Raw genomic sequence first — 27838 nt, 5'->3', positions numbered from 1 at the left:
AGCTCCAGGAATCAGACCTGGGTCCCCAGCATGCAGGTGAGAATTCTACCACTGAGCTATCCATTCTCCTCCCTAATAGCAGCCGTTCTTGTTGGTGTGAGGTGGTATCTTCTTTTAGTCTTGAGCTGCATTTCCCTTATAGCTAATGAAAATGAGCGCCTCTTCATGTGCTTTTGAGTCATCTGTATTTGTCCTTCAGAAAAATGCCTATTCATATCTGTAGCCCATTTTATAATTGGGTTATTTGTTCATTTGTTGTTGAGTTGTATGATTTCTTTATGTATACAGGATATCAAACTTTCGTTCTATTTGTGATTTCCAAATATTTTCTCCCATTGAGTTGGCTGCCTCTTCAGCTTTTTGACAAAGTCTTTTGAGGTGCAGAAGCATTTGATTTTGATGAGCTCCTGTTTGTCTATTTTTTCTTTTGTTACTTGTGCTTTGGGTGTAAAGTTTAGGAAGCTACCTCTTATTACTAGGTCTTGAAGATGTTCCTCTACATTTTCTTCTAGAAGATTTAAGGTACTAGTTCTTATATTTAGGTGTTTGATCCACTTGGAGTTAATTTTTGTATGGGGTATGAGATAAGGGTCCTCTTTCATTGTTTTGGCTATTGATAATCCAGTTCTCCCATGCCCATTTTTTGAAAAGACTGTTTTGTCCCAGTTCAGAGGATTTGGGTGCCTTATCAGCAATCAGTTGACCATAGATTTGGTTTTCTATTTCTGTACTCTCGATTCAATTCCATTGGTCAGTACTTCTGTCTTTGTGCCAGTACCATGCTGTTTTGACCACTGTGGCTTTATAATATGTTTTAAAATCAGGACGTGTTAATCCTCCCCACTTCATTCTTCTTTTTTAGGATGCTTTTAGCTATTTAGGATCTTTTATTTTTAACCTACTGACAAGATGTAGTTGACTTTTACTTTTTTTTGTCCAGTGTGACAATCTCTCCCTTTTAATTGTCATTTATTTCATTTACATTTAATGCAATCATTGATATGGTTGTGGTAACACCTGCTATCCTGCTATTTGTTTTCTATTTGTCCCATCTATTCCTTTTGCTTCCCATTACCATTTTAAGTAGTAAATTATGTTTTCTTAACCTAATCTGCTATGAGGATCAACTTGATCATAATTAATTGGGTTGTTGGTTTTTTGACTCTGTTTCTCCTGATCTTTACTGATTATTAAATAGTAATGAACAATGAAATTCTAAATGGTAGTCAGTGAAAGTGTTGAAGGGATGAATGGAAGAATCCTTTCGCCTTGGATTATACCTCGTGTATACTCACATAAATAATTAAAGATAATGGTAATTTTTAAGAACACATAATTTTGTAAGTTCATGAAACTTGCAGGAACCTGAGGGTTTTAATTATAAATTTAGGGAATTGAGGCTCTGAATCATTTTCCTTGTTCTTTCAGGTGAGAGATCAAGCCCAGCGCTGTTCCCGGGTTCTCCTGGATATTGAAGCTGGTGCTCCTGTTCTCCTTATCCCAGAAAGTTCCAGATCAAATAATCTGATTGTAGCAAACTTGGGGAAGTTGAAAGTGAAAAATAGGTTTCTCTTTGCTGGCTTTCCTGGGACCTTTTCCTTAAAAGATAAGGTGAGCAATTAGTATTCATTCCTTTTTCAATTCAATTAGTATTTGAACATTAACTGAAAAATTATTATGCTGCCATAAAATCATCCCTAATTCTGTCACTTGTGTAGTATATATGGCTTACAGAATTTCTTATTGATATTTTATTGATTTTTCAATTAGCCTTTTAGTTGCGTTTGTGTAAATTATAACCCTTTCTAACTGTGTATGGTAATTGATTTTAGCAAACAAGCCTATGGAAGCAAATCTTTCCATCTTCTATAATGCTTTCCTCACAGGTTGACCTTATAATATCAACTTTTTACTCTATTGTGGTGTTTTCCCAGAGGATGTGATTTGGCTTTAACTATTTTAAACTATCTCAATAGTAATAATAAAATCTTATGTAGTTTAAAATTGCTTTGACATCTGTTTATTTATTTATTTTTTGCATGGGCATGCACTGGAAATCGAACCCTGCTCTCTAAGACATTTTATTTTTTTACATGGGCAGGCACTGGGAATTGAACCCTGGTCTCCGGCATGGCAGGCCAGAACTTTGCCACTGCACCACCGTCCCCCACCTATTTATTTTTTTACAAAAATATTCAGAGGTAATCAGGAGAATCATTTTACATTTAGGAAATCTAGGACCCTCAGTGTTAGGGTTAGGTTCATGGAGGAAAGTGGATTGGTGAAGGCTAGTCCTGGCGTTAGTCTTCTTAACCTTTCCTCAGTAGCTTTCACTGTTACTTTTTCTGAAGGGTGTGAAAGTGAGTTCATTAAAGTAGTTAGGTAGATGAACTCCAAAGCTTATTATGGAAAACAAAAACAGAAACAAATTTGAGCAGTTATTGTTTGTCTTTCTAGGTGTTGAGGGAGAAGAAAATGAAAGATAGAGACTAGTATGGTTGTTGTCACTAGGACTTTACCAAGGACCTCAGTTAGGTTTGAAGAGTAATGGAAAAGACGCCAAATTTGTTGGCAACCCTGAGACTTATATAGTATTATTGTTTTGAAAGGTACTCTTTCCATATATTTCTTCTTTTGCTGTATTTGTCACTCATCTATTTATTCACTGTTACCAGCATAACTTTCCTGAACCAAAAATGTTTGGTTCGGTGAATGAAAGTGGATGGAGTAAGGAGAAGAGTAAAGACAAGATGTGAGAACCATATGACTATACTTTTATAATCTTAGGCTCAGGACCTAGATTAGGTGTTTGGGTAAAGGGTTAGAGAGTGGATTGTCTGTGTATCACCTCACGTATAGCCGTTCAGATAAAGCAGATTTAGGGATCAGTTGCCAGTAGCTGAGGGTGAAACCACAAAAGCATTGATTTGCAGTGCAGAAGGAAGAGCATGTCCGGGTTCAGGCACACCTCATTGATATACCTTCAGACAGGGAGCTGATGATTGAGAATTTGCTCATTTGCCTTGTGGCTTATTCTGTAGAAATCCTTCACGATCGGATTTGCGCCTTCCTGTTGAAGTAACAGGCCTTATTATCAGGGGATGCTTTGATAAAGAAGAGCAGGCTTCCTCTTAGGTATACTTCATAAGACAAGTACACATAAAATCAACCACCATTGGTCTTTCACAGTAGGCTGAGTAGGGAACAATAAAAATCTCTATTTTTTTAGTTGAGAGGTAACTATTTTGCTGTTTACTGACTAGAATCTTAAAGAACATAAAAGAAAGATCTATTTGGGAAAAAAAAGACTGGTAACTGCTTCAGAATTTTCTTGTTCAGTTTCTTCTAGAATGAGGTATTTATAAGTAACATGCCTAGATATTTAAGAAATGTATCCACACTTGTGTTTGTACATGAGCATTGTCCCCATTGTCACCTCAGAACAATATTCCACCTCATCAGTGTTCCAGCTCTGCTGCTATTACTGTCAAAAGGAGAGTTAAATTCCTCTTTGGAAACTGGCGTTAGAGCTCAGAGTAAATTCTTTACAGTATATTTGTTTTCGATAAATCTTTGTTATGTGACCAGACTACATTTTTTAAGGAATCGATTAATTAGAGGCAGATCTGGGTGATCAAGCTGGATAATACTCTTTGTGTTGCTCTACCCTTCCTACAAAATAAAGGATTGGCCTTCTATATTAGATACGTTTATAGTGTGCTCCTGGGCTGACTCTGAAGTTAGCCTCTAAGGAAGAATTGCCAAACTATTTAAAGAAGTTTTTGCAAAAGGGTTTTTGTTTGGTTAAGTAAACCGGATAACAGCGCTAACAGCGCATGGTTTGCAGCATTTTAATGACAAAGTTTCCCTGTATTTGCTTTTGAGGATTTGATTTTAAGTGGCAGTGCCTACAATGATCGCTTTATCTTTAAGGTATATGCTTTTTTGCCCCCTGGTTATTCTCAAAAACCTTATGGGATTCAGCAGTCAATTCACGTTCACATGCTTAAAAAAGAAAATACAAAAACTAACTCTTTAAAATATTTCATTATTTGGGGTAGCCTGCTTTCACAGTTTTTTGTGAATTATTTCCCTCTGATATTGAGAAGTCCTTTTTAAGGACCATTAAAAACAATTTCCTGGGCCACAGTTGCTCAGCAGGCAGACTTCTCGCCTTCTATGCTGGAGACCCCTTCGTTTCCCGGTGCCTGCCCATGTGGAAAAAACAAAAAAAACAAAAAAAACAATTTCCTTTTTTTTTTTTTTGAGCTCTAAGAGCTACTTTCTTTCTTTGCCATCTTATTTTATTTCCTTAAATCCTAGAAAAATGATCTTGCTACATACCAGTGGTTGTTCTGTAGAATTCCATAAGGACTGTTTGGAGTGTGTTGCTTTTAAAGTATTTATAACTCAAATAAACATACCTAAAACTTGTCTTTCCACATATACAGTCAGACCTCATTGATTTAGGCCTGTTGGAAGTGAACAATTAATTTTCTTCTTCACCAAAGATCACTTTGCATTTACATTTGCTTTTTAATATATTTGCACGTGTGAAGTCTGTTTAATATGCATTCCTGTGGTTAAAGAACAGGAAATAATCCTGAAATCAAAGCTTGCAGAGGGGTTATTTACCCGAGTTCCATGACTCCTGTGTGTTTGGAATTGTTTTACATAAATCCATGTTTTAATGGGCGCAGGTTTGAATTTTTTACATGTTCTTTCCTTTCAATTTTCTCAACCCTGATTTGTGCTTAAACCACAATTTCTGAGTCAGATTCCTTTGAAAGCTTTGGGTTAATCTCCTCAAGCCATTGATTTATTTAAACCAAATACAGAGGGGATGTAAAAGTGAATCAGATTAAAAGAGCAACAGATTCTGTCCAGGGTTTAAATAAACTAAACAATAGGGAAGGTTTTTATTTTGACATACTTAAAAATAAAAGCCTTTGCTTACTAATTTGCTTTAAAAAAAATCTTTACAGAAAGTAAGAACTGGTTTCTTTTACTGTTACTTGTAATTGCTATTCAAGATATCTGTAAGGAGAGTAATATTATCATCTCCTTTAATAAGCAGAGAGGAATAAACATACAAGGCAGCCACTAGAGAGAGAACCATTCTTCCCCTCCTCCCAGCTGGCACATGAGATTGGATAGGTGAGAACAAACTGTTGATACAGACACTGTACAGAAGTGTATAGCTCTGGGACTTAGGTGAAGAAACCATGGGAAGTTTAAAAAGTTAGTTATTAAATCATTCTGGTGAAGTAGATTTATCCCTGTTAGCAATAAAGTGAATGTAGGTACTAGGTATGTAAGAAAGGTGGAAGTGTGCAGTATTTTTTATTGAGTTACAGACTATTATTTTCCTCTATATTAGCCTGTCTTAATTTTTATGTTCTTGAGCAGAAACAGAATAGGAATGACTAATTTCCCATTTTATTTTCATTTCTATACGTAGAGAGATGAGAAGTGTAAATCTATGAGGGAAGAGTTCTAGAACGTATATGCACATTGCCGTGACCTGATCCCTTTGGAACCATACTGCCATTCAGTGCATTTTCTTAGAAAGATGATTGCCCTACTCCCACCTCAAAAAGCAGCAGTATATCATATGGCTGAGAGATTTACTGTTTTTGCATTTGACTTAGATTAAATCACCTGAAGCAATTCGGATCTTGAGATTTGCTCTTGAGTTTAAAGATGATATCTTCCTGAAAACTCCTTAGAGGTTTAACAGGTGTTGAGTTATATATAGTATCTTTGTGAATAAATTCCTGTTACAATAAATGTCATGACCTTGCTACCTTTTTGTGTATGGGGTCTGGGAGACTGATAGAAGATTGTAAGGACTGGGACTTCTGGGATATTAAGGATATACCACCCCTCCTGCAATCTAATGTTCTTTGTTTCTTCCCAGGAATGTGTTCCTCCAGCTTCTCCAGTTGGTACTCCTAAACACAGTATGAGGAAAATGACTAGCACTGAAGACCCCAGGGGAACCCATTCTGAAGGTCTATTCATGATGCCTCCTGTTGGAATGAGTCTAGGTTGCCTGAAGAATGAGTCTCTGCCTAGTACAGACTTGCGCTTAATCAAGCAGCAAGAGCAGCAAGCCACACCATCTGTTGGCCAAGTTTCCTGTAGTCCAGGTAAAAGCAGAGAAAAGAGCTGTGTAATAAGGCTGGGAAAATTAATGAGATTGTTCCCAGAATGTAAGGGGAAAGAGTATGTATAACTAAGTGCTGATAAAGAGCCAGCATTTCTTTAGTGATAATCTGATTATTCCCCCCCATTATTTATTTATTTTTAATCTGTATGTTTTACTCATCTGTCCATAAGGTACATAAAAGGAGCATCAGACACGAGGCTTTCACATTCACACAGTCACATTGCGAAAACTATATCATTATACAATCATCTTCAAGAAACGTGGCTACTGGAACACAGCTCTGCAATCTCAGTCACTTCCCTCCAGCCTCTCCATTATACCTTAACTAAAAAGGATATCTATATAATGTGTAAGAATAACCTCCAGGATAACCTCTCAACTCTGTTTGGAATCTCTCAACCATTGACACTTTATTTTGTCTCATTTCTCTCTTCCCCCTTTTGATTGAGAAGGTTTTCTCAATCCCTTGATGCTGAGTCCCACCCCATTCTAGGATTTCTGTCCCACGTTGCCAGAGAGGTTTACACCCCTGGGAGTCATGTCCCACGTAGAGAGGGGGAGGGCAGTGAGTTTGCTTGTTGTGTTGGCTGAGAGAGAGAGAGGCCCCATTTGAGTAACGAGAGGTTCTCTGGGTGACTCTTAGGCCTAATTTTGAGTAGGCTTAGCCAGTCCCTTGTGGAGATAAGTTTCATATGAAGAAACCCCAAGATTGAGGGCTTGGCCTATTGCTTTACTTGTCTCCACTGCTTGTGAGAATATCAGGAATTCTCCAAATGGAGAAGTTGAATTTTCCCCCTTTATCACCATTTGCCCAAGGGGACTTTGCAAATACTTTTTTATTCACTGTTCAAATCACTCTGGGATTTATCAGGGCATCACTCTGGACAAACCTACAAAATCTCATGCCCTATTCAAGGTTCCATGTACTTATGGTGTTTAATTAAGCTGTCCACATAAGTTATATTAGGAAATGCACTAGTCAAGATATAAATTTTGTCCCAAATAAACATTTTTTTGCGTTAGTCTTCACACATAAGTTAAAGTTTTAAAATATTAACTACCATCTGTTTTCAGCACCTTGCAGTATTGACATTCCTTTATGCTTCTTCATGCAAAAACATTTTTTGATTTTTACGTTTAGTCACTGTCATTATATACTCTAGGCCTTCCTAATTTATACCATCTCAGTCTTTATCATCTATCTTTCCTTTCAGTTTCATTTGTGCCCCCAGGCCTCCTCCCTCTATCATTCTCACATTCAGCTTCATTCAGTATACTAAAATTATTGTATTACAGTTAGGTAATATTGTGCTATTCATTTCTGAATTTTTATAATCAGTCCTGTTGCACAATCTGTATCCCTCCAGCTCCAATTACCCAATTACCCAATATCCTATTTCTATCTCCTGTTGGTCTCTGTTCTTAACTGAAATTCTCCACGTTCATTCGCTAATGTTAGTTCATATCAATGAAACCAAACAGTATTTATCCTTTTGTTTCTGGCTAATCTCACTCTGCATAATTTCCTTAAGATCCATCCATGTGGTTATATATTTCATATAACTTTATTCAGTCTTACAGCTACATAATATTCCATTGTATGTATATACCACAGCTTGTTTAGCCACTCATCTGTTGATGGACATTTGGGCTGATGCCATCTCTTAGCAATTGTAAATAATGTCACTATAAACATGCGTGTGCAAATGTCCGTTTGTGTCCTTGCCCTCATGTCCTCTGAGTAGATACCTAACAATGATATTCCCGGATCAAATGACAGTTCTATACTTAGCTTCCTAAGGAACTGCCAGACTGCCTTCCACAGTGGTTATGCTGTTTGACATTCCCACCAACAGTGGATAAGTGTGCCTCTTTCTCCACATCCTCTCCAGCACTTGCCATTTTCTGTTTTATTGATACTGGCCATTCTGGTGGGTGTGAGATGATAACTCATTGTGGTTTTGATTTGCATTTCCCTAATAGCCAGGGAAGTTGAGCATCTTTTCATGTGCCTTTTAGCCATTTGTATCTCCTCTTCTGAGAAGTGTCTGCTCATGTCTTTTGCCCATTTTATAATTGGGTTGTCTGTCTTTTTGTTGTTGAGTTGAACAATCTCTATATATTCTGGATACTAGACCTTTATCTGATATATCATTTCCAAATATTGTCTCCCATTGTGTAGGCTGTCTTTTTACTTTCTTGACGAAGTTCTTTGATGCACAGAAAGTGTTTAATTTCGAGGAGTTCCCATTTATTTATTTATATCTTCAATGGTTGTACTTTGGGTGTAAGATCTAGGAAACCGCCTCCTATTATAAGATTTGTAAGATATTTCCCTACATTTTCTTCTAGAAATTTTATGGTCTTAGATCTAATATTTAGGTCTTTGATTCGTTTTAAGTTGATTTTTGTGTAGGGTGTGAGATATGGGTCTTCTTTCATTCTTTTGCATATGGATATCCAGTTCTCTAGGCACCATTTATTGAAGAGACTGTTCTGTCCCAGGTGAGTTGGCTTGACTGCCTTGTCAAAGATCAATTGTCCATAGATGATAGGGTCTATATCTGAGCACTCTCTTCTGTTCTGTTGGTCAGTATATCTATCTTTATGCCCGTACCATGCTGTTTTGACCACTGTAGCTTCATAATATGCCTTAAAGTCAGGTAGTGTGAGACCTCTGACTTCATTTTTCTTTCTCAGGATATTTTTATCCATTTAGGGCACCCTGCCCTTCCAGATAAATTTGGTTGTTAGTTTTTCTGTTTCTGAAAGGTAAGTTTTGGGGATTTTAATTGGTATTGCATTGAATCTATAAATCAATTTAGGTAGAATTGACATCTTAACTATATTTAGTCTTCCAGTCCATGAACGCAGTATGGCCTTCCATTTATTTAGGTCTTCTGTTGTTTCTTTTAGCAATTTCTTATAGTTTTCTTTGTATAGGTCTTTGTATCCTTAGTTAAATTTATTCCTAAATATTTTAATCTTTTGGTTGCAATTGTAAATGGAATTTTTTCTTGATTTCCCCCTCAGATTGTTCATTGCTAGTGTATAGAAACATTGCAGATTTTTGAGTGTTGATCTTGTAACCTGCTACTTTGCTGTACTCATTTATTAGCTCTAGTAGTTTTGCTGTGGATTTTTCGGGGTTTTCGACATATAGTATCATATCATCTGCAAACAGTGAGAGTTTTACTTCTTCCTATTTGGATTTATTCAAGTTTGGGGTATGCTGTGCTTCTTGGATGTGTAATTTTAAGTGTTTCGTAAGAGTTGGGAAATTTTCAGTGATAATTTCCTCCATTAGTTTTCTCCTTCTTTTCCCTTCTCTTCTCCTTCTGGGACACCCTCAACACGTATGTTCGTGTGCTTCATATTGACATTGAGTTCCCTGAGTCCCTGCTCATATTTTTTCATTCTTTTCCCTATATTTTCTTTTGCTTTTTGGATTTCAGATGTTCTCTCCTCCAGTTCACTAATCCTGTCTTCTGCTTCTCGAAATCTAACATTGTAGGTTCCCATTGTTTTTCATGTCTTCTACTGTGCCTTTCATTCCCATAAGTTCTGTGATCTGTTTTTTCAGACTTTTGATTTCTACTTTTTGTTTGTTTCTTGCCTTCTTTATATCTTTCCTCAGTTCATTGATTTGATTTTTGATGAAATTTTCCATGTAATTGTTTCAACTCCTGTATCTCATTTGAATTGTTGGTTTGTTCCTTTGACTGGGCCACATCTTCAATTTTCCTAGTATGATTCATTATCTTTTGCTGGTATCTAGGCATTTAATTTCCTTAATTAATTTATTCTGGAGATTGTTTTCATTTTTTTACCTAGAATTTTCCTCCTGGATGACTTTGTTGTCTGTCTGTTCTTTGACATTCAGTTCAGCTTATTCTAGACCGCTCACTTAGTTTTGTTTAACAGATCAGGATTTTTTAGTTCTTGTTTTCTTGTTTCTTGCCCTGCCTGTATGATGCCTTTTTTTTTCCCCTTAGGAAGGTCTACTTAGGTATTATAGACCCCAGCCAGATTTTCCCAGACCAAACTGGCCTCCTCTCAGGGGGAAAGTGTCACCTGCATCAGTTTTTCCTGTGGGTGAGACCCAGCAGATTGAAAGACTTTCCTATGATGCCTCTGGACTATGTGTTTTTCCTGTCCTGCCCAGTATGTGGTGCTTGTATGCCTGCTGCTCCTGCCAGCATAAGGTGATGTGGTACCTTTAATTTCAGCAGACTCTCCCTGCTGGGGGCGTGGTTGAGACAGAGGAGAGGTTGTAGGCTGGCTTTAATTGCTTCATTTTTCCAGATGCTGGGGCCTGAACTCCTTGAGGGAGGCATTCCACATGAGCTGGGCCCCACCGTTCTCCTGGGTAAGGCACTGGCTCCAGGCAAACTTTCAAACAAGCTTAATTTGGCCCATGCCTGGGGCAGTTGGAGCCTGGGAAGCCCTGCAGCTGTATCCAAAGAGTAGTCAAGCCGTATAAACACAGCCACAATAAAAGAAAAAGAAAAGTCCTTTTCAGAGCAGGATCCCCATTGTTCAGGTTTGCCAGTCAAGAGCTTAAGTTGATACATTGCTTTGTGTATCTTCAGGTCTTATGTGCCCTGTCCTTTCCTTCAGGACCCAGACCCTTTCAAATATTATGTGCTATCCAATCCAAAAAAACCTCTGCTTTGTTTTTTCTTTCTTTTTTCTTCTTCCATCAGCCCTGCCTTATCTGCACCAGGGAAAGAACCAACAATGTCAGGTTTTGTTCGAGGTTCAACTGAACTGGGGGCCTATTTTTAGTAGTCAGAATTTGTTAATTAATGTCACAGTTGGAGCTTGGTTGAGCTCAGCCCCTGCTGCTGGTAAAATCCCTTTCCTTTCCCCTCTGGAAGCAGCCTGTGGGGGAGGGGTGCTGGCCACCACGGCTTGGGGGACTTACGGTTCTGGGGGGCTCGCAGCTGGTCCAGCTTGTCCAGACTAGGGTACACTGTGTGTCAGGTCACTGACATGGTCCCAGCAGTTGTTCTGTACTGTTCCTGGCTATTTTACTAGCTGCTCTGGAGGGTGAACTCAATCCCACACCTTGCTAAGCCGCCATCTTGACCCCGACCTCCATGATAATCTGATTTTGATATTTCTTAGAAAGCTTAACTGTCTTAGAATGTAGATTTAGCATTGAATGATTTCTGAAGTAGGGCTAAATTAGTAAGATAGTGTAAATAAAGAAATTATACATTGTCCATTTGAACTTTTTTCTTGTAGTTCAAGATAGTTACCACCAGATGGTGATAGTGTAACTAGAGCAACTCCTGCATCCTTACACACATCTTTACAAGTCATAATGTAGACAAAAATTGTGCAAAGTAAAACTTCTTCAAAATACTAATGTAAATTTGGTACCAACAGAAATACTTAAGTAACAGTTTTTAAAAGACCTGAAACATTAAGTTATTGGTGCTCTTCTCTAGAATTTAAGAATTAGCTTTCCAAAGGCAAGCCTAATTTTGGTGTTTCTGTTTTTGAATGTGTTCTGGATTGGAGATATATTGGGTAAGTGAGGTGCTGCTCTGAGGAGCTAAGAGAGGGCTAGAGACTCAGTGTAATGTGGCTGGACTTGTTGGGCCATGAACTACACTGAGGGGCTGCTGAATGTCTTTTGTTAGATAGAGCCAAAAAATAATTAACCCCCGCAGAACCTCATGGTCCCAGAAGTGACAGGGAAGTGGCTTATGAATATGTGGAGGATTAAATGAGATCATTATCACCATCATCATTATGGTGGTTGAACAATTATTACATGCCAGACATTATGGTAAACTCTTAATGTAAATTACTTTATCCTTACAACATGCCCTACAAAATTTTATTTTTATACCTGTTTTACAGATGAGGTAACAAGGGCTTAGAAAAATTAAGTTATTTAACTTGCTTAGGGTCATGTAAATGGTAGACTTAGATGAACTTAGGCAGCCTGATTCCAGAACTGAATTATTAACCCACATGATAATTGCCTTCCAATCTGTATACATAAAGCATTTAAAGCATTGATAGGGTATACACGGTGTCACGTGGTAAATGTTACCTGATGTTACTGTTTTAATTACAATGATGAGGAATAAGGTCAGCCTTGCATATAGGTAGATGCATGTAAGAAGTAATTTGGGATGTTTCTTAGAAAGATCTCGCTCCTAACAACATTTCTACTATGAATTTGTTAACTTGTTTCTAGGATTCTGCCATTACCGATTGCCTTGGATTAAGGTAGTGATTTTCAGATTATTTCTGTACATCCCTAGGATTCTATGATGGTATGTTAGGGAGTCTCTTAGGCCCTTTATCCCTATTCCATAAACCCTTCTACCAGATCAGCTCCACTTAGATCTGTTTCACATATTCATTAATCCAGTCAACTAGTCAAGAACTGTTTATTCGGTGCCTGCTTAATGCCAGTTATTCTAGTTGTTGTAATACATTTCCCCTGGTATATTAACGTGCAATGTTAGACAAGGTTCCTTCCACCATGAACTTATAGACTATTGAAAAAAAATGGTATAAACATATCTATTGAATTCTAGATTATGATAAATGTTATAAAGGAAAGGGTGGAATGCAGTAATATAAAAGAACTAGGAAGGACTCAGTTTAAATTGAAATGAGAGGCGAGGTAAAACTGGCCAGGCAGTGACAGCTTTACATTTGTGCAGAATGAAAGGCTAGTGAGTCTGAGGCTTGATGAGCAAGGGTGAGAAGAGCTTGAGATGAAGTTAGAAAGTTAGGCAGGGGGCTTATACAGGGCCTTGGAGGGATTTTGAGGGGCTTCGCCAAAAGAATTTTGGATTAAAAATAGCCATTTAAGTATATAAAGTAAGGGAAAGTTATAGTCTGATTAATTTTTCTAAGGATTACTCAGTTTTTTTTATGGGAAGAATGGATTTGTGAGGGTCAAAATAGTATTAAGTAGACCTCTTGGAGGTCTTTGGTGTTCTAGGCAAGAATAAGGAGGTCTGGATTAGATCAATGGTGGAGAAAGTGATTACACTAATAATTGTTTGGCAAAAGAATGTTGCTGCTGGAAAAAACCTGTAAGTCTTTGGGTAACATCGTCTCTACATGAAGCCCCTGATGAATATTATTGGGAGAGATTGATGATAAGTTGTTTTGAGTCATAAATATTTTGGGCTCAGTTGGTGTTTCAGTACAATAATGAGGCACTGAGGGAATTTGTGCTGGGTGTGAAGGGGAAACAAACAGGAAGTTCCAAGAATGGGGAACATCATATAGGGAGGTCTTGGTGCCATTATGGAGACTACTAGACATTGCTCTTCAACATGGTGCTAGGTAGTGGATAATGGGGAAGCAGGCAGTTCTAAACAGTTTTCAAAGACACGAGGAGCTTTCTTTGGCTTTTTGGGTTTGTCATTCCAGCCTTTTCTGGATCCCATTTTCTTAATCATCTCTCTCTCCTTGTTCTTTGTAGAAGACCATGTCTGCCTGCTGGATTGCATTGTTGTAGACCTACAGGACATGGACATCTTTGCTGCAGAGAGGCATCCACGAGAGTACTCCAAGGCCTCAGAGGACAACAGTGGAGATCTGGTCTTTCCCTCCTATTTTGTACGGCAGACTGGAGGAAGCCTGTTAACTGAGCCTTGTAGGCTGAAATTGCAGGTGGAAAGAAATTTGGACAAGTGAGTGTTATATATCTGTGTTATAAGTAGGACTTAGTAACATGAAAATCAGTGCTATTTAGGTAACTTCAGAAGACCGCAGGTGTTCACTTATTTGTCTATTTAGCAAGAGTTTATTGAGTCGCAACTATGTTCTAAACATGAGGACTACTCTGATAAAAGGAAAAATGTCTGCCCTCAAGGACCTTATATTCTTTTGAGGATTATAGAATCATCTTAAGTAAAATCATCTTAAGTAGATGATTCTAATAATGTGTATGATTCCATGTTATAAACTGTTTTATAGGGTCATATCAGGTGCCTTGGAAACAAAGAGGAAGGGACCTGAATTCAGCATAGTTTTGGGTAGGTGGGAGGTGGGTGGTGATGGCAGGAAAGTATTCTGGAAGAGGTGGCATTTGGATTACGTGTTCCAAATATATTAGATTCTGGGTCTGCTACTGTTATTTTTACCTTGGAACTTCACTTAATTTGTATAACTGTTTAGATGCAGTTTTCCCATTTCATTTCATTAAGCAGTCTGATAAGTATGTAAAGATGAATAAATTGACCCTAATTTTTTTTTCGTTAAAAAAACTTGTTTTCTGACCCTAATTTAATTGGCCTGATGACACGGGTTGCATATTTCTGCAGTTCAGAGCACTGCTTCAGTTGTCATTAGTTCCATATCTGGCTGGGAAACTTTTTGAAAATACAGATTCCCAGACCCAGTTGAAGCCAGTAGAATCTGACTATCAAGGCTGATGTGCAGTTGAACATTTAACGAGATTGTGTGGTGATGCTTATGCCAGCCTGGCCTAGGTACATGGATTGGAAACTGCTGGTTATAATGTGTTATTTTTCTGTTTGGGGCATTAATGTTGGAGAAAGCAGCAACATTGCATCTCAACTCCAAGAAAAGATGAGATGTGACTGTAAAGCAATCATTTTGAGAAGCCATCTCATTGGTAGTATAATTTTAATCCCTCTCTGGGCACTTAGTAGTTCTTGGGCTTTGGCAAGTCATTTATGTCACTTTAGTTTCTCTCTCTGGATTAATGCTATAGTTCAACCGTTCTCACTGGGATGTTTGTATTTCATTCTTTCTTGTTATTCACGTGCTTCCTGGCTGATGTACAGTTATGGTTGGCATGATCTGTATTTGGTTTTACTGGTCTAGCATCCAAAGTGGGGCTTGTTATTTAGAAATTGGCCACTTTGTTATCTTTTCAAGCAATGCTTTTAAAAAAATGTGCTTTAACATTTTTTTACTTACCTAAACTTTGCCTATTTCCATCAGTGTTTATGTATAGTTAATTATACTCTGTTAACCCAAGTAGAAGGTGACACTGAACACAAGGTGTTCTCTTAGCTTCCTATACCAGAAACTGAAACCCAGAATGGTACTTGGGAATCCTTTCCAGTTTCTCTTTGTTGATTGTGCCATTGGTCTTCTTTAGCTGTATTGTATGTAGGCTTTTCTCTATAGACAAAGAAGTTTTTTTTATATCCCTCTTCCACTTCAAATTCTGACTCTCTACTGTACGATCCAGAGTGACTCCTGAATCCCTGTGAAGAGGAAGGAAGCTCTTCAGCACTGGAGTGAGGGCCACACTTCCCCTGAATGTGTTTCATTTTCACCTGGACTTCTTGCCCATCCTAGCTGAGATGAATGACCTCTTCAGGTTTTATCCTTAGGTCCAGTCTGGATTCAGTATAAAACACTAGTTTCTTTTTTTAGTTATCACTGAATCTGAATAATTAAATAAAGAGCTTGGCATGTTTTCTTTATTGCTTTCCCTACTGTAATAGTTAAGCTATTTCTGAGTAGCGTGAGGTTTTCCCTTATTAAGAGATGAGTTAGGTCATCATATTAGATTTAAGGATTTTCTAAATGTAAATTTTGGGAGAAAAAAATCTTCTTGTAGCTGAAACATGACTCTCAACCATAATAAGTTGCTTGATTTGGAGCCATATGCAATTATTGTCATTAGAAATGAGAAATTAACTGGTTAATAATGTAGTTGGGTACATTTTAGCTTGAATATTTGGGCATGAGCTATGTTGGTATTGTTAGTGATTTGTTGAAAGTGACTCTTTTTTTTTCCATAGAGAAATAAGTCATACTGTGCCAGACGTATCTATCCATGGCAATCTGTCTTCTGTCCACTGCTCCCTGGATTTGTATAAATATAAGCTGATCCGTGGCTTATTGGAGAACAACCTTGGAGAGCCCATAGAGGAATTTATGCGGCCTTATGATTTACAAGATCCAAGAATTCATGTGAGTGAGGCCTTCTGTTGTCCTGTAACTCTCATACTCTCAGCTGATGGTCACCGTGCCTATATATTCCATAGACTTACCTGAGGAAAAAAAGGTGGAACAAACAAATCAGATTTCTTGAAATGTTAACCAAATTTTTAGGTTGGCATCGTCAACTATAGATTGAACACCATTTTCCTTTTTCAGACTGTTCTGAGTGGAGAAGTGTACACTTGCATGTGTCTCCTCATTGATATGGTTAATGTAAGTCTGGAGCTTAAAGATCCAAAAGGCAAAGAAGTTGCTGGGTCCCTAGCCAGGTATGGAGTCAATTATATTATTTTAAAATTAATAGTAGTAATACTGATAAAGATAATACAAGTATTTTTTTTTAGCATAGACCAGAAGTTGCTGAGTACTGGTCCACAGGCTGAGTGTGGTCTGCAGAGTGTTTTTTTTTTTTAAGTTTAATTTTGTTCCTGTATCAGTCAAGGTTAGATTATGCTATAGTAACAACCCTCAACTACCCAGTGGCTTAAAACAATGAAGATGTCTTTCTCCTCACACTACATACATATCCATACTAGGTTTCAGGAGGTGTTCTGCTGATTGTAGCTACTCAGGCTGACAAGAGCAGCCTGCATTTGATGTGCCAGGAGAAAAAACAAGTTGTGAGGACTTGAATAGCAATTAAATGCTTTGGCAGATCTCACTGACCACAAGTAGTCACATGGTCACACACAACTGCAGAGTGGGGCCAAGAAATACAATTTTACTCTGTACCTGGGAAGGGGGAGAGCAAAAGTTATTTGGTGAGCAGCACTAGTCTGCCTCAGTGGCTGACATTTAAAATACAGGGGATTTCATGTAAAAAGTCTGAAGTTCAACTTCTTTTGAAAAATTGGAAACTTTGGCAATACTGGGCCCATAGTCTCAATTGGAAGCATCTAGAGTAGTGAGTAACAGCTGCTCCTTGTAGATTGCATACATGCTTAAAGAGCAGTTCACTTATTTATGTAATTTACCTGGTCCTTATAGCCATATAAATTTGATTGATGGTACAGAACTTTAAGAAGTGCAGTATATTTTCACACTTAATAAAAATAAATAATAAAAAATAAATGTGAATAAAATTTTCACATGTTCTCTTAAAAACCCTGTAAGGTGGGTGGGTAAATATTACCCCTATTTTCTAGGTAGAAAGGTCTTAACTACCATAAAGTCATATGTCTGGAAAAGTTACAGACACAGTGTTCTAGTTTGCTAGGTGCCGGAATGCAATATACCAGAAACAGAATGGCTTTTTGAAAGGGGAATTTAATGAGTTACTAGTTTATAGTTCTAAGGCCGAGAAAATGTCCCAGTTAAAACAAGTCTATAGAAATGTCCAATCAAAGGCATCCAGGGAAAGATACCTTGGTTCCAGAAGGCCGGTGTAGTTCAGGGTTTCTCTCTCAAGTGAGAAGGCACATGGCGAACACAGTCAGGGCTTCTCTCTCAGCTGGAAGGGCACATGGCGAATACGGCGTCATGTGCTAGCTTTCTCTCCTGGCTTCCGATTTCATGAAGCTCCCTGGGAGGCGTTTTCCTTCTTCATCTCCAAAGGTCACTGGCTGGTGGACTTTCTGCTTCGTGGTTCTGCAGCATTCTCTGCTCTCTCAGAATCTCTCTCTCCAAAATGTTTCCTCTTTTATAGGACTTCAGAAACTAATCAAGACCCACTCCAATGGGTGGAGACATGTCGTCACCTAATCCAGTTTAACAACCACTCTTGACTAAATCACATCAACCAGGGAGATGATCTCATTACAGTTTCAAACATACAGTATTGAATAGGGATTATTCTACCTTTAAGAAATGGGATTCATATCAAAACATGGCTTTTCTTAGGGGGCATGCTTCCTTTCAAACCAGCACACACAGTATATAAAAATAGAACTTCAAGGCTTGTGTTTTCCCCCACTGAACCATTCTGTCTTCTTCTTGTAGCTGAAGCATGGCACTCAACCATAATAAGTTTCTGTCTTTCTCTAAAAAATGGTCTGCATCTAACTTGGCTTGTACAGTGCTTGGTACAATGAAGCTGGGGTCCCAGATTGATTGTCTTGTGATCCAGCAAATTTTTCTGATGATTGACTATATCATTAGTTTTTGTCAATGTAAAGAAAAGCTCATAATTCTGTACATACTGTCATTATGGTTCTGACTAATTATGAAGTGCCCACTGCAGCGTTCTCTTGTGCTAAAAAAAGTACTTTGAAATGCATTTCTTGTTGGTGGATCAGTTGTATTATTTTTCTATATGAAGAAAATATGTGTTCTGGTTATTTCCAGTAAACTAAAGTTGGCTTAAAATTATGGAAAGAGAATTTTCGAGACGGGCTAGTAGTTGATAGATGGAGGACCAGACTATAAAGGCGTAATAAGAAAGGAAATTAATTTATTGGTCTAAAGGGACCTTTGGCATGTTAAACATTAGGATTATTACAGATATGTGGCCTCCTTAGACTTATGGCAGAAATGTGAACACAAATGAACCAAGAATATAATAAATGTCGTATTATTTCTCATGAAGTAGTGCACATGACACTAAATCCAATGTGAGAGAGCTGTTAAAATCAATGAAAGATCTCAGAATGAAGCTGTTCTTCATAGAACTTAGATATACTTATGGTTGTGTCATCTGAAATTTACATAATTTTGTAAAATGGCTAAGTTATATTTAACTTCTGGTTTGCTTTCTCCCTTTTAGGTTTGACTTTAAGAAATGCAAACTTCTTTATGAGAGTTTTTCCAACCAAACCAAATCCATTAACTTGGTTTCCCATTCTATGATGGCTTTTGACACCCGCTATGCTGGGCAGAAGACAAGCCCTGGTATGACAAATGTGTTCAGCTGCATCTTTCAGCCCTCCAAGAACAGCAGCACTACCCAAGGGTCCATTCAGATTGAATTGCATTTCAGGTAGTAGTATCTTAGACTCTGAGACTGCCGGTCTTTTTTCTTTGTGGAGACATTTCCTTTTTTGGGCAGGGGCAAGTCCATGTTGGCTCTGAAACATCCAGGGATCAAGGAATCACTAAAAAGCTAAATGGGTAATGACATATATATACAATGTACTGTATGTTGTCATATTATTCCTGTAACCTTGCAGTTTCATTTATTGGCCTAAAGATGTCTCTGTTGCGTTAAGCAGTTAAAGTAATTCAGAACTGAATCAGGTCCTTAAAATTAACCTCCCTGTAAGCAGTAGATTGTTTTAATTCATAAAATGACTTAGGGAAGGAAGAAATTATGCTGGTTTAAGAAAAAAACAAGATTTTTGGTCAATGCAAATAATGGAAGTTACATGGTTTTGACTTGAATTACCTACTTACCCATTAAGCCTTGCTGGCTCACTTCTCCATGTGTTAAGAGTTTTAGACTCTTTGAACTAGATTATGTTTTTCTTCTTGGTGCTTTGAGAGGCAGTCTTGTGTGTGGAAAGAGCATGTATTTTAGAAGTGGACAGATTTGAGCTCAGAACCTTGATCTCCCACTTTCTGGCTATGTATCCTAGGACAAATTGTTTAGCCTCTTTGAGCTGCAGTTTGCTCTTTTGTAAAACAGAATAACTGTAAAAATCTCTTAGGATTGATGGAAATAATTTGAGGTAATATGGGCATATTGCTTAGCACAGGTGGTAGCTGTTATTATTACTGATATAGTTTATTTAATGATACACTGTTGTGAGATTTTATGGCTGAGTGAACACAGATCCAAAACCTGAAAAATGAAAAATTAGGCCTGTTGAAAGAAATCCTTCAGTGAAAATCCAAGAGGATATCTTTAGAATTGATGTCAGTTTCATTAGATTAATGCTTAATGTCATCAACTATGTTGTAACCATAAACCAGTAAGTATAAAAGGCTGGGAAAAAACGAAGTGGTTAGGCAAAAAAGAAAACAAAAGTTATCAAGACTATTTATTCTTGTATTTATGTTTATATATGCATGATATTTCAGTGAACTGTTCAGTGAATTCCTCAGGGTTCAGATTTTTTTTTTCCTGGAGAGGTTATATCTCTCACTGTACCCTTAGGAAATGTAGCAAAGTAGTTATTTAAACTTTTGCATGAACTTTTTAAAAGGTCAGTAGTAGGAATGTTAGTTACCTCTTATGAACCCTTTGAGGAGTCAGGCGCTTTACTTATACTGTTAATTTAATCCTTATAACAAGTCTGCCAAGTGGTGACTTTTCCATTTTATAGATGCAGAAATAGAAGATTGGATGGGTTAAATAACTCTTCCAGGGTCACACAGCTACTAAGTCAGAACTCAAACCTAGGTCCCTGTCTCATGGTTTTTAGGCCCACCAGTGCTCTATAATTATTGGGCTGATTGTAATCGAATGAGATGGTTGTGATTTGCAGTTCCTTTGTTTGAAGTTGATTTTTACTTGAGCAGGAAGCTTGCACATATTTGGTCCATCTGCTGAAACAATTTCTTTTTTGAGTTTGCTTTCTTAGTATTGATCTGGCTTCCTAAACTAACTATCAGCTCATTGTCTCACCTATCATATTTTTTAATATATAGGAGGATATGGAGACTTGAAATGTTATTCTAGGCTCATGTCTCCCTTTGGTCTATAATTTCTTAGAGTCAAATAATGAAGTGTTACCTTGCCTCTTACTAACAGAAATATCATTGTTGGTGAGAGAGTTAAACATTCTCTTGATTGGAACTTTTGAATGCCTTTTGTGTCTCAAGAAGAATTACTCTTCTGTTGGGATTTTGTGTGTCATGTATAAATCACGTCACAGTGTTTAAAGTCTTGAAATATTTTCCAGAAAAGAGAGCAGGCACACTTTGACTTTCCAGTTGTGTCTAAGTCTGACAATGTGTGTTCAAAATGGGGTGGAAAATTTTACTGAGGGCAGCATTTTTTCTCTATTGCAGAAGGGTAAAATGTGTGGAAAATGCTATGTCATGTATAAGGAGATAGGCATCATTGTAGTAGTGTCGTTTTGGAGGCAATGAGCCAGGTTTTGAGGAAACAAGAGAATAGAGGAATCAACCTTAGAAATATCCCCAAGTCAGTTTTTCCCAAATAGGAGCACCTGAGTGCAGGGAACCAGGTATATATAGTAGCTGGAAACACGGAGTCCCTCATGTGAGCTTGGAAACCAGGTTCAGCCCAGAAAACCCTACGGACCTGTCCCTGGCCTGGAGAAGCCCCTTACCACACCACGGTTTGAGGCAAGGCCTGAAGGACCTCTTATCAGTCAGGATTCTCTAGAGAAACAGAACCAACAGGAGATATCTGTAAATAGGAGATTTATAAAAAATGTCTCACTCATCTGTGGGGACCCAAGAGTCCAAAATCTGGAGGGCAGGCTGTGAAGCTGCCAGCTCTGATGAAGGGTCTGGATGGATTCCACAGGAGAGGCTCACTGGCTGAAGAAACAGTGAAAAGGTCTCTCTTCTCCCTTAAAAAGTCTTCGACTGATTAGATTATCTCATTGGTGGGAGGTGTGCCTTAGTCGATTGCAGATGTAATCTGCCATAGATACAGTCAGCTGTCTGATGATTTAATGCATCAGCCTTCAGGTTTATCAGCCAGCCACAAAGCATCCCTGCAGCAATAGCCAAGCCAGACCACTGGACATCATCACTTGGCCAAGTTGACACCAGAACCTAACCATTACAACCTCCTTGTGCGTTCACCTGGAATATAGCATTTGGGGTAATGAAGACTACAAAACTAGTATTCTCTTCCCCCTTTTCCAACTTTACTTGTGGGGTGCTTGGATATATGCTGTGGTGACTGCCATCATTTGTCCTTCTCCTCAGGCCAAAAGATCTGGATGCTTGGGTCAGTTTCAGCTAGAGAAACCATCTAGTGTATATAAACTTGAAGTATAAAGAAGTGATTCTTAACACTGAGGAAGGAGAGCCTCTTTGTTCTTTTTGAAATAGCCTGTAGGGAAGTGAACTGTTGTTGGTCAAAACCTGCTATATGCCTGGTGCTTTACCTCTTACAATATTTTTCATAAGTGAGGAAGCAGACTCATATAAGGTTGGTGACTTACCCAAGGTAACATAACTTGAAATAGTTAGGATTTAAGCCTGGGTTTGAGAAAAGCCTATGCTCTTTCTGTTATGTCATGTTTTCTCAACCTTGGCGCTACTGACATTTTAAGTGAGATAATTCTTTACTGGGGGGTTATCCTTTTCATTGTAGGATGTTTATCAGTATCCCTGGCCTCTCCTCACTAGATGCTAGTAGCAACCTCCAAAGTTCTTGACATTGAAAACTGTCTCCAGGCATTGCCACGTATCTCCTGGGGTGCAAAATCACTCCCAGTTGAGAACCATTGGACTGCGCTATGCTGCTTTTGCATTCCTTTTTGTTTAAAAATATGATTAGGTTTCATTCATGTACAGTGAATGTGCTATCAAACTAGTGTTTTGAGTTTGTTGATACTCGAAGCTGTCAGTTTGGAAAATATTGTAATATCACTGTCAAAACTGAGTAATAAATTTAAAGATTATTAAATATCATGTGTGTTTATTCTTCTGTCTTTTTTTTTTGTAGATCTACCAAGGATTCTTCCTCTTTCACGATAGTTCTTAACAATCTCCGTGTATTTCTCATATTTGACTGGCTACTGTTAGTTCATGGTTTCCTCCACACTCCCAGTGATATTAAGAAACAAGATCATGTTACTCGTTCTCGTCACCGTAATTCTAGCAGTGAATCTGCTGCAGTTCCCAAGACTGTGAAGAGTGGGGTGGTTACCAAGCGGTCTTCCCTTCCTGTGACCACTGAAAGGCACCTGGAGGTCAAGGTCAATGTAACAGGTGATTATATGTAGGGGAAACACACTGATTCGTAATTTGGGCATCAGAATCAATATGTATCAATATGAAGGACTTCTTTGTGACTTCTCATTTTTGACACGAACACTTAGATATTTGCATCTTTCAAGGACCACCTGGTGTCAAGTGTGAAGTACCTGGTCCACATGGAAGGCTGCAGGAGCTCTTGTCCTCCGGTGCCAGCCTGGTGTGTATGTGCAGCCCGAAACCTGCCTGGGCAGTAGTCTTTCTTCCCAGTATGAAATCTGGCTTCAATTTTCTGTTTGATCTTTAGAGCTCCAACATAGGTGCCTTACTGAGTTTAGTCAAAGGTGATATGTGAAAATCTGAGTTTAGAAGGTAATTAAGTGAGGGGATTGCTGTTTTCTTTATGAAAAGAATTTTCCTTTACAAATAGATTTACTGTGGTTTTTGTTAAGTAGTGGACTCTTCTAGTGCCTCTGTCTATATTTGTGTATATATTTTTGCTTTATATGCTATCAGAGGTTGGGAAGACGCTGGCTAACACACAGCCTTTTAAATGGATTTGGTTGCAGAAATTCAATCTATCCATAACTTTTGTTGAGAACACAGTGTAAAGCAGAATAACTTTGCCATGTACCAATGGATAGGAAAGCATCTGCATCTGATACCTCAGAAGTGCCTACATTAAATTGTTCTACATTCTTTTTAAACACCTTGAACAGCTAACTATCTAGATGTATTGCCTCATGGTACCTGACCCACATTAGTATCTGAATCTGCTGCTTTGTGGATTTAAAGCAGGTTACCCCCAGAGAAGGGATGCTTTTCTCTGCTTGTGAATAAATGGTAGGCCTTTTGGGAGCCCTAGCCTAAAGTGAGAAATTGGATCCCAATCCTTTTCTGCCTGGGCAGTACTCAGTTTGCTCAACTTTGTCTGGCCAGGTGCTCAGAATTTGTTCAGAATGACAGTGAAGCAGAATGCAGCAGGCATCTTAAGAACTAATCAATGGATGATCTCCTCTGGTGGAAATGTGCCATTAATTTGCCACAGCTTGGTGTTTTCCAGCTTTCCCACTTCAGTTTAACTGATGCTGCTGTCCTTTCCAGGCACGGAGTTTGTGGCTGTCGAAGATGTGTCCTGCTTTGATACCAATGCCATTATTCTGAAAGGCACCACTGTGCTCACCTATAAGCCCCGGTTTGTTGATCGCCCCTTTTCGGGAAGTTTGTTTGGCATTGAGGTAAGAATCTATGTGCTGATTAGAATACTGCATGTTTGGCTCAAGAGAAAGCATTTGAAAGAGAATTTTATGTTCATTAGGGGAAATGATCCATAGAATTGGAGGACTTTTACTCTCTTCCCTTCTTCATTTTCTCCTCAAATCTACTAGATTGTTCTAATGTATGAATTCAACATAATCCTCTCATGTTAGCCTGTGAATATGCGGAGGGACTTGGCCTCTTTCTCTTAGACTTCCCTTCCCCAAGAAGATCCAGGAGACTGTGGTATCAGGCACCTCGCTGTTCCTCTGCTTCTGCAGGCCTTCTTGGCAAGTTAGTGGAGGTGAGGAAGTGGTCTTCATTGTTCCCGCATCCCTTTCCCCACATTGAGCTTCTCTCTGTGAAGAGCTAGAGCTCTGTGGGAAGGGAAAGATCTCATCTATGAAAGGGCAGCTTTAGAAGCTGCATAACCCAAAGGAGTGACCCTCTAATAGTGTAGGCTCTGATGTAATCTCATGAAGGAGAGAATTTGTACTGGGGTAGCCTGTAAAATACATTATACAATAGTTAACAAATATCTGCTCTGCCTTATTTTTTTTTAACTTTTTTTAATTGTGTAGTAAAATGCATATGCAAAGCAAAGAAATAAAAGAAGCAATAATTTTCAAAGCACTCTTCAAAAAGTGGTTGCAGGGCAGATCCCAGAGTTTGTCATGGGCTGCCATACGATCTTTTCATATTTTTCCTTCTAGCTGCTCCAGAATATGAGAGGCTAGAGAGCTTAAATACTTTTTGATCATCACAATTGACTCTTTTCTTTCTTTCTTTTTATTGTATAGTATAACATATATACAAAGCAAAGAAATAAAAAAGCAGTAGTTTTCAAACACTTCAAAAAGTGGTTACAGGATAGAAACCAGAGTTTGTCATGGACTACCATATGATCCTCTTATATTTTTCCTTCTAGCCGCTCCAGAATATAGGAGGCTAGAGGGCTTAAATACTTTTTTATCATCACAACCAACTTTTTTGTGAACAATAACATATATACAAAAAAGCTATAAATTTCAAAGCACAGCATCACAATTAGTTATAGAACATATTTCAGGCTTTGACATGGATTATAATTTCACAATTTTAGGTTTTTATTTCTAGCTGCTCTAAGATACTGGAGATTAAAAGATATATCAATTTAATGATTCAGCATTCATATTCATTTGTTAAGTCCTGTCTTCTATGTATAATTCCACTATCACCTTTGATCTTTCCATCCCTCTTTTTGGGATTGTTTGGGCTCTGGCAATTCTAAATTTTTGATATTGGAAGTGTCTGTCACTAATATGGGTTAGGGAGATGGAACTTTCTGATGTTCTGGAGAGGCTGGGCTAGGTTTCAGAACTTATTTGGACCAGGGACCCATCTGGAGGTTGTAGGTTTCTGGCAGGTTACTCTAGTGCCTGGAACCCTTGTGGAATCTTATATATTGCCCTAGGTATTCTTTAGGATTGGCTGGAATGGTCCTGGTTGGGGTTTGGCAGGTTATGATAAGTAGTAAGGCCTACCTGAAGCTTATATAAGAGCAACCTCCAGAGTAACCTGTCCACTCTATTTAAACTCTCTCTGCCACTGATACTTTATTAAGTACACTTCTTTTCCCCCCCTTTTTTCCCCCTTCCTGACCTTTTGGTCAGGATGGAATTGTTGATCCCAAGGTGCCAGGTCTGGATTCATCCCTGGGAGTCATGTCCCATGTAGGGATGTAGGGGAGAGGGCAATGATTTCACTTGCAGAGTTGGACTTAGAGAGACTGAGACCACATCTGAGCAGCAACAGAGGTCCTCCAGAAGTAACTCTTAGGCATGCCTGTAGGTAATCTAAGCTTCTCCGCTACCCGCATAAGCTTCACAAGAATAAGCCTCATGATCGAGGGCATGGCCTGTTGATTTGGGTGTTCCTAAAGTTTGATGCAGTATTAGGGGATTCTCTGATGATAAGGTTTAATAGTTCCATATTCTTTCTCCCCTCTCTCAGGGGACTTTGCCAATACTTTCTGATTATCTGCTTAATATGCTCAAGGATGTTTCTAGGCCTTACAATATTCTATGCAAGATTAAAGGACCTCTTTCTCATTCTGTACTCTCTGTTTCAGTTGTTCAGATGAGCTATACAGATAGGTTTAATTAGATTAAGCACAACAGAAAATTTCAGTTCCAGATCAAATAAACCTTTCCTCCATTGGTTTCAAAGGGTATGTGTGGTTCAAAAATATAGACACTGTCTTCCTTACCCCTGTGTTCTGAATTACTTTAATTCACCCTGTTCAGCTTCGTTCTTATCTCTAAATACCAGGTTATACCAGAGCCCAAAGAGAAAATCACACTCTGCATTCAATTTCCATGCTAAAGACTTTACTTAAAATAAAATCAATATCTGCTTCCCAAAAAGACTTTATGAATTGTATTCTGAGTGGTGACTATTTTAATTTTTTTTTTTTTTTTTTTTTTTTTAAAGGAAAGACAGAGAGAAGGAAGGAAGGATAGAAGGAAGGACGGAAGGAAGAAAGGGAAACATCTTTAAACATTTTCTTGTTTTATTGTATTTTGTTTTTCCGTTTTTTGTTACATGGGCTGGGGCCGGGAATCGAACCGAGGTCCTCCGGCATAGCAGGCAAGCACTTTGCCCGCTGAGCCACCGCGGCCCGCCCGGTGACTATTTTAAAGAAAAGTTCATCATAGGTCTAGGAGAAATCAATCTGCTGAAATAGGTCCAACTTTATAAATTTATTTGACCCTTCAAAAAAGAATTTTCTCAAAATCAACTAACAAATACCATTAGATTTTTAGTCCTGGTGTTGCCAATAACTGTATGCACTTGGGAAAATCCCTTCTAAGACTGTTTCTTTCTTTGTAAAATAGATAAAAGGGCTATATGAAGGTCAAATGAGATGGATTACATGAAACTAATATAGACTACCAATGATAATAGCTAAACATTTATTACATATGTACTGTGTACTAAGTTTGGTTCTAAAAGTGTTCAACATATTAAACTCAGCCCTCAAAAAAGCAAAAAAAAAAAGATCAGGTTTTATATATATATATAAAACAACCCCTCAAAATCCAGAAATAATAATTACCACTCTGGACTAAATGTGTCTGCTCTAAAAGCTTACAATCTAGGCCCTGTTTTCTTTTTTTTTTTTTTTTTTTTTTAAAGGAAAGACAGAGAGAAGGAAGGAAGGATAGAAGGAAGGAAGGAAGGAAGAAAGGGAAACATCTTTAAACATTTTCTTGTTTTATTGTATTTTGTTTTTCCGTTTTTTGTTACATGGGCTGGGGCCGGGAATCGAACCGAGGTCCTCCGGCATAGCAGGCAAGCACTTTGCCCGCTGAGCCACCGCGGCCCGCCCTAGGCCCTGTTTTCTTATAAGCATTTTCTAAAGGTAACCATAACATTGTTGTTTTTTTGTTTCTGGCTTATTTTGTCCCACGTGTTCATTCACATCGTTGCATGCCTTACAACGTTGTTCCTTTTTGTAGCAGTCTTCTTTGTCTGTTACAATGTCTTTAAAGTCTATTTTGTATGATGTTAGTATAGCTACTCCTGCTTTCTTTTGGTTATAACTTGTGTGGAAATCTTTTTCCATCCTTTCACTTTTCAATCTATTTGTATCTTGGTGTCTAAGATGAGTCTCTTGTAAGC

At 38.2% G+C, this 27838-nt stretch overlaps 1 protein-coding gene across 7 annotated transcripts in view; it reads left to right on the top strand.

The window, feature by feature from the left end:
* VPS13D (vacuolar protein sorting 13 homolog D) overlaps positions 1 to 27838 on the top strand; it is a 354551-nt gene that overhangs the window by 81496 nt on the left and 245217 nt on the right. For all 7 annotated transcript variants that reach the window (XM_077151248.1, XM_077151249.1, XM_077151246.1 and 4 more), the window contains 8 exons: positions 1429 to 1611; positions 5921 to 6152; positions 13638 to 13848; positions 15940 to 16111; positions 16298 to 16410; positions 18843 to 19055; positions 22668 to 22933; positions 24023 to 24156. In XM_077151248.1, the coding sequence (XP_077007363.1) occupies positions 1429 to 1611; positions 5921 to 6152; positions 13638 to 13848; positions 15940 to 16111; positions 16298 to 16410; positions 18843 to 19055; positions 22668 to 22933; positions 24023 to 24156 (1524 nt within the window). The remainder of the gene's footprint in view (positions 1 to 1428; positions 1612 to 5920; positions 6153 to 13637; positions 13849 to 15939; positions 16112 to 16297; positions 16411 to 18842; positions 19056 to 22667; positions 22934 to 24022; positions 24157 to 27838) is intronic.

Source organism: Tamandua tetradactyla, chromosome 2 (genome assembly GCF_023851605.1).
Source record: "Tamandua tetradactyla isolate mTamTet1 chromosome 2, mTamTet1.pri, whole genome shotgun sequence".
NCBI classification, from domain to species: Eukaryota; Metazoa; Chordata; class Mammalia; order Pilosa; family Myrmecophagidae; genus Tamandua; species Tamandua tetradactyla.
The sequence above is the reverse complement of the archived record's forward strand: the minus strand, read 5'-3'. Positions and strand labels throughout refer to the sequence as shown.